Here is an 11715-nt window from a genome sequence, read left to right on the forward strand (position 1 = left end):
CAAATCCTGCAACAAGCTACTGAGAAGCTGATCATGTCCTCCTGATGATTCATGACACTTAAGTTCCTTGATTTTGCTGAGGCTGAATAAAACGTTTTCTTAAATTTGTGGCACTGTGTGATTATTCCTCCTAATGTATAGCTCCACCTTTTTCTATTTCAGTGCCTAACATTCCTTCTCTTCTTTGAAGAGCTGCTGAAACACACCTGACTGACTGGTATGAAGTAATCATAACAGGTAGTCAGGTAAATAAAAACACCTCCCTGACACAGACCTGTATCTCACACAGGTGGTTATTCTTCAGTCTTCACAACAGACAAAGACAACGAGACAGGTAAGTATCTGCAGCACAGATGACAACACATAGACATATCCAAATACAATTTCAGTAATGCAAAGATTCATTATTTCGAGAAAGAATTACAGGAAGAGATTAAAAAGAAACTGAAACTGGAACATAGAGCACATAGTATGGTAATATGAAAATGACATCCAGCATCATGATAGAAAATATTTTAATGCTGATGTGAAAAACATCATAAACTGCATGTGTGATTTCCTGTAAGTCACAAAGGATTTTTGTCTTTTTCTGCTTGTCTTCAGTCAACATGAAGTTGCTGCTTGTCGTTGCTCTGGCTGTATCCAGCTGTGCCAGCATCTCTCTGGAAGATCTGGAGTTTCACGCCTGGAAGCTCAAGTTTGGTGAGACAGCAGACTCTTTCTCTACTCTTATATTGGAGGTTTTTGTCAGAAGCTGCTGATCATGTTTTGTGGTTTTTAAAATAATGTCTCAAATGAAAGAAAACCTTTTAGCTTAAATGAAAATTTTATTCATTAATGATCGATTACACATGATTTTCTTTTATTCTTTTTCTGATATTTCACTTTTCCAACTGACAGGAAAATCCTACGATTCTCCATCAGAGGAGATTCACCGGAAGCAGATCTGGCTCACCAACCGCAAACTTGTGCTAATGCACAACATCTTGGCTGATCAGGGCTTCAAATTCTACCGGCTTGGTATGACCTACTTTGCTGACATGGTATGTGTAGAAACAGAAGCCAATCAGGTTTCAGAATGACACATCAAAGTTCATTATTAGAATAGCCATGAGTAATTTTGGTTACAATTTGCATACAACGGCTTTAAAAATTACAGTTAAACCCCAATAATTTTGTTCTTCTTCATCAGGAAAATGAAGAGTATAAACAGCTGGTTTCTCGGGGCTGCCTTGGATCTTTCAATGCTTCTCTGCCTCGCCGTGGCTCTACCTTCCTTCGCTTGCCTGAAGGTATTGATCTGCCCGACACTGTTGACTGGAGGGATAAGGGATACGTCACTGGTGTCAAGGATCAGAAGCAGTGTGGCTCCTGCTGGGCTTTCAGTGCAGTGAGTATATTGGAATTAGTCGTCCTTACTGTTATAAAGAGGGAAACTTTGCTCGACTCTTGCCTTTTTAAAAACTGACTCATTCTTGTTGCAGACTGGCGCACTGGAGGGTCAGCACTTCAGGAAGACAGGAATGCTGGTGTCTCTGAGTGAGCAGCAGTTGGTAGACTGCTCTGGCGCTTATGGAAACATGGGCTGCAATGGAGGCTGGATGGACTCTGCTTTCCGGTACATCGAAGCCAATGGAGGAATTGACACTGAGGCATCCTACCCTTATGAGGCTAAGGTAAATAGACAGCAGTATGTCAAAACCATATAACACCAAATCTCTTGTTGATGTAAATAATTTCTCAATTAGGACTGGTTATGTCGCTACAACCCTAGAAGTGTTGGTGCCACATGCAGCGGCTATGTTGATGTGAGTAAATATGATGAAGAAGCCCTGAAGGAGGCTGTGGCCACCATCGGACCAGTTTCTGTAGCAATTGATGCTTCCCATGCGTCCTTCCAGTTCTATACATCAGGTGCAGACATTGAAACACTGTTTTGGAAGATTTCTTCAAATATTACAAGAAATGTGAAGTGTTTTATTTGTTCTTTACACCTGCCAGTCTAATTCACCTGTATTTAAAGGAGTGTATGATGAACCTGAGTGCAGCAGCATAGATTTGGACCATGGTGTGCTGGCTGTGGGTTATGGTACTGAGAATGGACATGACTACTGGCTGGTCAAGAACAGGTAAATACCCACAGGTGATGCTCATATTTGAATTCATGCACTTCATTCCTGCTAACATTCACTGAGTGCTGATGCACAGCTGCATATAAAGGCATCTTATTTGTGGTTTCACAATGTAATACAGATCATTATGTCGCTGCAATGCTGTTCAACTATTAGTGTGAACATAACTGAGTTTTACCTGCTAAATGTTGTTATTTTCTGTCTTTCTGTAGCTGGGGCCGTGGATGGGGAGATATGGGATACATTAAGATGAGCAGGAACAAACACAACCAGTGTGGGATTGCTAGTGCAGCAAGCTACCCTCTGGTCTGAAGTGGTGGAAACAAACTCAGCTACATTTGTTTTTCCATTTGAACAAAATGTACTCATGTTAATCTTAAACATTTGTTTACTTAAACATTTAAGATAAACCAAAATATATGTGAACATTTAGTGTTAGTCTAGGATTTTCTTCAATGTGGTCGAAATATATAATAATAATTTTACGTACAAAAAGTAAATAAACTGAGATGTAAACATTTACTTTTGTCTGTTTCACTGTTGCTCATGTGTAGCTTAATAAGTGGATCAGTCCACTGTTAGGACAGATTTTATGTTTCCAAGAGAACAAAGATGACTGACTGAGTAACCCCCAGTTTCTCCTCTAGATAGATGATATTTTTATTTAATTGAGACACATATTGACAATAGTTATTGCATAATTGACATTAAATGATACAATAGTATGCAAAACATTAAGTGATGCACATTTGGCTGTTCCTTTTCAGAACAAAAGTTAGCACATGTTAAAGGTCAGTCATGACAGGCCATTAAGAGATTTAAAAATAAATAAAAGAACTTTAAAAACGATCCTAAAACATACATGTTGCATTTAACATAGTTTACTCCAGCTCTACAGACTCTGATGAATGTGTAGTCTCGCTTGACGCTGAAAAGGCCTTTGATCGAGTTGAGTTCGATTATCTCTTTGCAGTCCGTGATAGATTTGGCTTCGGAGCGAAATTTACTTCATGGATTAAATTACTCTATTCTCAACCATCTGCTACAATACGAACTAACCTCCAATTGTCAAAACCTTTCAAACTTCACAGAGGCACACGCCAGGGATGTCCTCTCAGCCCCCTGCTTTTTGATCTGGCCATAGAACCCCTTGCCATTGCGTTCCGCAGTTCCAAAGAGGTACACGGCATTTGGAGAAACAATACAGAACACAAGGTCTCACTCTATGCAGATGATCTCCTGCTCTTTATTTCTAAGCCCTTAGCCTCACTACCATCTGCATTGAATCTGTTTAGTCAGTTTGGTCAGATTTCAGGGTATAAACTGAACCTTAATAAAAGTGAGCTCTTCCCGCTAAGTAGCAAAGCAAGTATGTTAGACTTCACCTGCTTGCCCTTCAGAGTTGAAAGGAAAACATTTACATATTTGGAAATCACAGTGACAAAAAAACATAAAAACCTTTTCACAGAAAATGTGAGTGCATTGCTGAACCAAGCGAAGCGGTCCCTCACCCACTGGACACCACTCTCTATGTCTCTGGTAGGACGTATCAATTCAATTAAAATGACCATTCTACCCAAATTCTTATACCTTTTCCAGGCCATACCCATTTTCATTCCCAACACTTTTTTTAATAAGCTGGACTCTGTCATCTCATCTTATCTATGGCAGGGTAAACGCCCAAGGCTTAATAAGATGCAGCTTCAAAAATCTAAAAGTGAGGGTGGGTTTGCACTTCCCAACTTTCGTTTTTATTATTGGGCTGCTAACATACGATGTTTGGTGTTTTGGTATTTTTACCATAATCGGAGTGGTTGTCCTGACTGGGTGACTATGGAATTGGATAGTGACAACAGTATGTCCTTACCAGCTGCACTTTGTTCTCCACTCTCATCCTCTTCATTCAACTCCATTCCCAACCCTGTAGTGGTGCACTCATTAAAAATATGGGGCCAGTTTAGGAAATACTTTAAACTCTGTGACTTCTCCCTTCTCAGCCCCATTGCATCTAACCATCTCTTTAAACCTTCTATCCAGGATGGTGGGTTTGCGGAGTGCACAGGAGTGGAATAACTTGCTTTAAGGACCTATTCATAGCCAACAACCTAGCATCATTTGAACAGCTTGCTAATAAATATAGTCTTCCACCATCACACTTTTTCAGATACTTGCAAGTCAGGCACTTTATTTGTTCCCAGACTTCAGGCTCAAGTCCTCCACCAGAGCCTACGCTATTAGAAACGATCCTACAACTCAATCCAAACAATAGAGGGCTGATTTCCTTGCTTTACAATAAAATGTTAAATTTGACACATACCTCTTCATCCAAGATCAAGACACTGTGGGAAGAAGACTTAAACATGACAATCTCTGACGAAATATGGGCCTCTATACTCAAACATGTCAGCACAACATCATTATGTGCCCGCCACTGTTTAATCCAGTTCAAAGTGGTGCATAGAGCCCATTTCTCAAAATCCAGATTATCCCGTATCTATCCTGAAATCACTCCATATTGTGACAGATGCAAAACTGCTGAAGCCTCACTGGTCCACATGTACTGGTCTTGTCCCAATCTCATTCAGTTCTGGTCAGACCTTTTTCATACCCTGTCCAGGATTCTCGGTGTGACGCTGGCCCCTGGCCCCCTTCTTGCTCTGTTTGGCATCATTGGGAATGAGGTGCTTCTACTGGCCTCTAAAAAACAGGCATTATCATTCTGTTCCCTGTTGGCCAGGAGGGCAATCCTACTGAGGTGGCGGGACGCTGCCCCCCCCACTCACAAACAGTGGTTATATGACCTCATGGCCTGTCTAAAACTGGAAAGGATAAGACACTTACTTCAGAACTCCACTGGGAAATTTCAAAACATGTGGGGACCCTTCCTCAATGCTTTTCAAACTCTATAAGAATTTTTCAGCAAACTCTCTTATGTCAGGTGTGGAAATACAGTGTGCAGGTCTAGGGCAGTGACCTGGGTGGGAATGACTGGGATTATTTTGCAGGGATTATGTTACTTTGGGATATATCATACATATGTTTATATTTTTCTTTCTTTTTTCTCTTTCTTTCCCTTTTTTCTTTTTCCTTTTTTTTCTTTTCTTTTATTTCACAGTTGAAGATACATTTCTGAGCTCATTTCACAGCCTAAATGTACTACTTAACCTTAATGCACAGATCATCTGTAACCCTTCTCTTTTCTTTCTGTTTATATGTATAATATATATGTTGATGTTTATGTGTATAAAAGGAAAACCTCTTAATAAAAAGACATTGTTTAAAAAAAAAAACATACATGTTGCCAGTGGAGTGAAATTAAAATGGTGGTAATGTGCTCAGACTTTTCTGCTCCAGTTAAAAAAACGCACTGCAGCATTTTGCACAACCTGCAGACGCCTAATGGATGCATCACATAATTGTCATTAAATGATACAAAACATTAAAATGATTAAATGATGCAAAACATTAAGTAATGCACATTTGGCTCTTCCTTTTCAGAATAAAAGTTAGCACATGTCAAAGGTCAGTCATGACAGGATTTCTATTTTTCTTTGTCATTTGGAGACATTATTATGACAGTGTTCACTATTGGGTCACATTATATATATATATATCCAATAATTTACTTTAATTAAAATAAACATTATATATACTTATTAATACGTTTTTGTCACTTTATTACATGTGCTAAGAATATGGCTTATAGGCAGGCTAAGGTATTATAGATTACATATTTCTGTTAGCAAATCATAGCATAGTTCGACAAGCCTTGTTAAGCAAAACTGTTTGCCCACATGCCATCTAACAAACTTTCTCCGGTTTCTCCAAACCACCTCAGAGCTCTACAGAAATGATTTGATAGCAAAGAGGACCTTCCACCTGACCTCACTTGTTCGCAACATGGCATCATTTGTATGAAACGTGTACAAATTTGAAAATAAATGTATGTTTTAATTGTTGTCTCAGATACTTGACAATACTTTTTAATGAAAGAGTTTTGAGAATGCAGTTTGCACTAGGTTAGGTCCATAATTTGCTGGAAAACACAGTTTTTGTCATTTTTCTTCTCTACACCCCACAGTGGATTTAAACAAAAAAAGTCAGTATGTGATTGTATTTAATGAAACGTGGTTGAAAGCTTTGTTAAATTCCCCAAACTTGTTCATGAAGCTCAGCCACATGACAAGTTCACCTTCTTTATGCCCACAATGTCCAAAAGTCCTTATTAACTCATATGCAGTTAGTTCTGGTCAGTTGATGTGTTAGAGGCCAATTTAAACACTGTGCAGTTTCCAATTATTTGCTACATATGCACATGTCTAGTGTGGGGCAGGACAGGATGGTTTCAACCTGAAAACTGAACGTGTATGAATGGGAACTGAGGAAGGAAACATATGGATGACAGTAACAGCAAAAACACTCTTTACATTAAAACATGTTTGACAGGCTCCACTGGTTTAATAACAAGCTAAAGTTTCAGTTTATGAACTTTACATAGTTCATCTGCTTCTTTTCTTCCTCTGCTCATGCTTCATGTTTAAAATCACTCACTTGTGTGGACATAATTAACCTTTAATTTGATTCTCTTTACAAATTGGTCTGACCTTTGCTCATCATCACTACAGGTACACATAAAATTGTATTTTATAGATTGTTCTCTTTTTTAAAAGATAGATGAAGAATAGCGCGTGAGACATTAAAACACAAATTTAGACAAAAAAACTTCTCTTTAACCTTTGTCACACATTCTTGATGAGATTTTCCAAGATAAGGTGATTAGTTAGTTTTAAGAACAAGCAGGGCCTGTGGATTCCTGGTGGTAGTGATTGATGACTGACAGCTTCTTTCTGTTATGCTCTGTTTACACTGAGTACGTCTGAGCAGAAATGAAGATTGAAAAGCCTAAAACCAACTGACACACATAGGTGGTTTAACACTCACGCAGACACTTTGTGTGGCAATCATAGAGTGCTTACTACAATCTCAATAATTCATTGTTATTTGGCATTTGCACAAAAGAAAACGTTACAGTTCTTGGCTTAAAATTTTGAAAGCAAGATTTGAAATCACAATCATCAACGTCAAGAAGCATCACTGCATGTGACTACAGGCTTACGTCACAGCAACATTGAATGTGAAAAATGATTGTGATTATATTGTACCCAGTGTTATTTTATTTCTAATCTATTTCTTCACCTACAAGGGTTACTGTTCTCCTGAAGGGAGGGAGTGTATTCGTTTCAGTTTGTTTGTTAGCAATCGACCCTTCACGGTGTTCAAGCTATCATTTTAGAATATTGTGTGATGGTTGATACAATTAACAGCTCGAGCTGATTTAATTTAGGTAAAAACTGGATCAAGGTTACATTGAATGTGAAAATCAGGAAATATTTTACGTTACCAACAACTTTTTGTGGATTGCTGTTAGACTTCACAACAGAATGCTGACGTCAGCATGCTGCAACAAAAACATTGACATTTTATTATATTGTTATCATTTTATTGTTTTGATTTTTTTTTAAATAGGATTTCAAAAAACAAGACAATAGGATTTTTCCCAGTGCTGTTTAACACAGCAAAATGCTGCACATCAACAGAAAGAAACAAACATTTAAGCTCATGTCAGCATGCATCAGAGAGATGACACAATGTGCCTTCAGTGTCACTGCCACACATACCTGACTGCTTAGAATTCACTGAATGTATATTCCCGTCACCTGTAGCAGGAAGAACTTTGACAACAAAAACTGTCTTTACGGGATCAAATGTTTGACAGGCAGCACCGGTTGAAGTTAGAGGTTCACTTTTGTTTTTTTACCTCTCTTATTTGAGGTGCATAATCACTCACGTTCACTGATAAATACATAATCTGAACAATGATTAATTAAGGTGACACAGTTAAGACTTGCTTATGTTGGTGTGCAGATCATTTTCTCAAGTTATTTACATCTTCTTTGTGAATAAAACTTAATTTCACTTTGCAGATCAGTCTGACCTTTGCTCCTCTTTACTACAGGCACATACAAAATAATGTTACACAGTTTGTTTGTTTTTTTCCTTTTTTGTTTTTAACCTTTACTTGCAAAACCAGAACAAAAGTAGAACAAAACCCAATAAGACCAGACGTGTTTTGTTTAGATGGATGGATTTTTCACTTTTTCAACATTTGGAGATGGTGGCACTGGTGCAGTGACAGTATGACGATGCAGAGGTTTTCACTGGGAGTGGAGACAAAGTTGGAGAGGCAAGGGTGGGATAGCTTGGACATGAGCAGAAGAGGGATAATTAATATACTGGACAAAGGGTTTTGAAAATGGAGCTGCCAGGCAGGAGGAAAAGAAGAACATCACAGAGAAAATTCATGGATGTAGTGAAGGAGTCCATGCAGAGGACTGGGTTGACAGAGATGCTTGGGATAGGGTGAGATTGAGGCAGATAACTCGCCGTGGTAACGAGCAGAAATAATAACAAGAAGAAGAAGAAGACAAATTCTTCATCATTCCCTTAGTTGCACATCCTGGATCCCAGATTAAATCAAGTTAAGCACATTCACACAACAATCGCTCATATATAGTACATACCTCACATAGGCTGTCTGTGTAGGTTCCCAGGTATCACGGTCATGGTAATCTAAAGAGCTTGGAAAGACAAGTGACTACACTTCTTTAAGTTTCTGGAAGACGTTCACTTATAAAAGAAGCCTTTTCAGCTATAAAACCAAATGATAGAGAGTCCCAGATTCTTAACCCTAGTGGGAGTTGTCCCTTAAGAGGGTCCTTGACCCACTATTGATCATATGACTGATCACATGAGCCAAGGTGTGAAAAAGAGTATGGGTCATTATCAGCAGAGGTCTCGGGTAAAACCATTGTGAGACCCTGCCTCACCCTGAGATCAACTTCTGAAACCATCTAGAGAGAAACAGAGTGACAAATGGAACAACATGAGATCAGGTGATGAGAAGTGAAACGTCTTTAAGAAACTTACAGAACTCCACTCGATTAGAAAAACTCTTACAGTCCTTTCTAAACATCCATAAACGGTCTGTTCTGTTACATATTATAAAACATGAGCTCTATCAAATGCCCCCTTTTCTTGAATAAGAAAATGTTTTTGAAGTTTTGTCTTGTGTCAAAATATGGAAAATCTTTACTTAGTGTATATGCACACAGGTCAGCACAAAGTATGAGACCGGGCTAAAGAAAATCATGTTCACTGAAATAAAAACATGGGAAAATTCATGTCCAGAAACACAAATCAATAAAACTCTGATTTTATGGTCCACAAGTCTGTCTCAGCATCTTGCATTTGGGTCTTAACTTCTTTACATCTCGACACATAGAATTTCTCCTGGGGGCCTCAATCCCTGCACCAACAGACCCTATTTCAGATGATCAAATAGGGATTTGATGGCGCAACTGCATGATAACGACACAATCAGTTGAATCAAATGTATTAGCAGGGAAAAACCTAAAACAAGCAGTCCCCCAGGGTTGAACCACTATTTTGCATTATTGGATTTGAAAAAAAAAAAAGAGAGAAACTGCGTACTGCTTTGTCCTGAGGCAACGAATTTTAATTAAATGAAAAATCTGTCAAAATCTGTTGTTAAACAATCGGACATAACTTTTAGATATTCACCTACATGGACATTTTATTAATAAAGTTATTTCATTTTAAACTAAACATGATACTTATCTCACCAGATGATGTTGTTGCTCTACATGTGGCTTTGGTTTCTGCAACGACTGGAGCACAACCATGTTAAAGAGAAAACGCTCTTCTCCTCATCAATATATATGATGGTGACATGTTTTGTGTCAATATTTTTATTAAAAAACAAAATAAAATGTAAAAGGACAATGTAATTATCAAAAATGTGGTTTCTTGCCTGAGGGCAACAACATGCTATGAAGGGCTAAATCAACATCGTGGTGTCTGCCAACAGGAAGAAACAGTACTTGTCAGCATACGTCAGCAAAGACACAATGCACACTGTGTGCACAAGTTCTATACATCAAAAGAGTCACAAACAGTTGTTGCTTAGACTATCGCTCAACTTTGTGAAGTGTAGAGAGAAGAAACATGTTTGACAGGCAGCACTGGTTTAATCACAAGAAAAAGTTTCAGTTTGTGCTATGAGCTAGTCTGTGCAAAGTTCAACAGCTTCCTGGGTTTTTTACTCATTTCATTTGTATAAACACACAGTCTCCATGTGTGATGTAAGATAAGATAAGATAAGATAAGATAAGATAAGATAAGATAAGATAACCTTTATTAGTCCCACACGTGGGAAATTTGTTTTGTCACAGCAGGAAGTGGACAGTGCAAAAGTTATGTAGCAAAAATTAGAATATAATAAGAATAAATACAGTGCACAACTGTACAGAATAGAATAAAATAAAATACTATATACAATAGGATAAAAATAGAATACAAATTCTATATACAACTGAGTAAAAATACAACGATGCCAGAAAAGAGTATTGCACTTATTGCAAGTGTTATTGCACATGTGTGGATGTGTGTGTTTAATCAGTTGGAGTCTTTATTGTACAGTCTGACAGCAGTGGGGAGGAAAGACCTGCGAAATCTCTCCGTCCCACACCGTGGGTGCCGCAGCCTGCCACTGAAGGAGCTGCTCAGTGCTGTCATAGTCTCCTGCATGGGGTGGGAGATGTTGTCCAACAGGGATGACAGCTTAGCCACCATTCTCCTGTCACTCACCACCTCCACTGGGTCCAGAGGGCATCCTAGAACAGAGCTGGCCCTTCTGATCAGCCTGTTCAGTCTCTTCCTGTCCCCAGCAGAGATGCTGCCACCCCAGCAGACCACACCGTAAAAGATAGCTGAGGCCACCACAGAGGCCATAGAAGGTCTTCAGGAGTGGGCCCTCCACTCCAAACGACCTGAGTCTCCGCAGCAGGTACAGCCTGCTCTGCCCTTTCCTGTAGAGGGCGTCTGAATTATGAGTCCAGTCCAGTTTGTTGTTCAGATGAACACCAAGGTACCTGTAGCTGTCCACAGCCTCGATGTCCATACCTTGGATGTTCAGTGGTTGCAGTGGAGGATGTTTGTGCCTGCGGAAGTCTACCACCAGCTCCTTGGTTTTACTGGTGTTGATCTGGAGGTAGTTCAGCTGGCACCAGTCCACAAAGTCTTGGGTCAGTCCTCTGTACTCCTTGTCGTCCCCATCAGTGATGAGGCCGACTATTGCTGAGTCATCAGAGAACTTCTGCAGGAAGCACAGGGTGGAGTTGTGGGAGAAGTCTGCAGTGTAGATGGTGAAGAGAAACGGAGCCAGAACAGTTCCTTGTGGGGCCACCGTACTGCAGACGACCCTGTCCAACACACAGCCCTGAGTTCTCACATACTGTGGTCGGTCGGTGAGGTAGTCCAAAATCCAGGTAGTGAGGTGATGGTCCACTCCAGAGTTCTCCAGCTTGTCCTTCAGGACCGTGGGAAGAATGGTGTTGAAGGCACTGGAGAAATCAAAGAACATGATTCTCACAGTGCTCCCAGCGGTCTCCAGGTGAGCGAGATATGTGGAGCATATTATTTTCCTTTCTTGATGTATAAAACC

The 11715-nt window shown here is 39.4% G+C and overlaps 1 protein-coding gene across 1 annotated transcript; it reads left to right on the forward strand.

Annotated features, from left to right (window-relative positions):
- The first annotated feature begins 608 nt into the window (after nt 1–608).
- LOC134646110 (procathepsin L-like) lies at nt 609–2444 on the forward strand. The gene is made up of 7 exons (XM_063499816.1): nt 609–702; nt 901–1043; nt 1193–1390; nt 1485–1676; nt 1749–1914; nt 2024–2129; nt 2345–2444. Exons 1-7 carry the CDS (start codon nt 609–611, stop codon nt 2442–2444), a joined length of 999 nt encoding a protein of 332 aa, XP_063355886.1.
- The last annotated feature ends 9271 nt before the right edge of the window (nt 2445–11715 follow it).

Source organism: Pelmatolapia mariae, linkage group LG16_19 (genome assembly GCF_036321145.2).
Source record: "Pelmatolapia mariae isolate MD_Pm_ZW linkage group LG16_19, Pm_UMD_F_2, whole genome shotgun sequence".
NCBI classification, from domain to species: domain Eukaryota; kingdom Metazoa; phylum Chordata; class Actinopteri; order Cichliformes; family Cichlidae; genus Pelmatolapia; species Pelmatolapia mariae.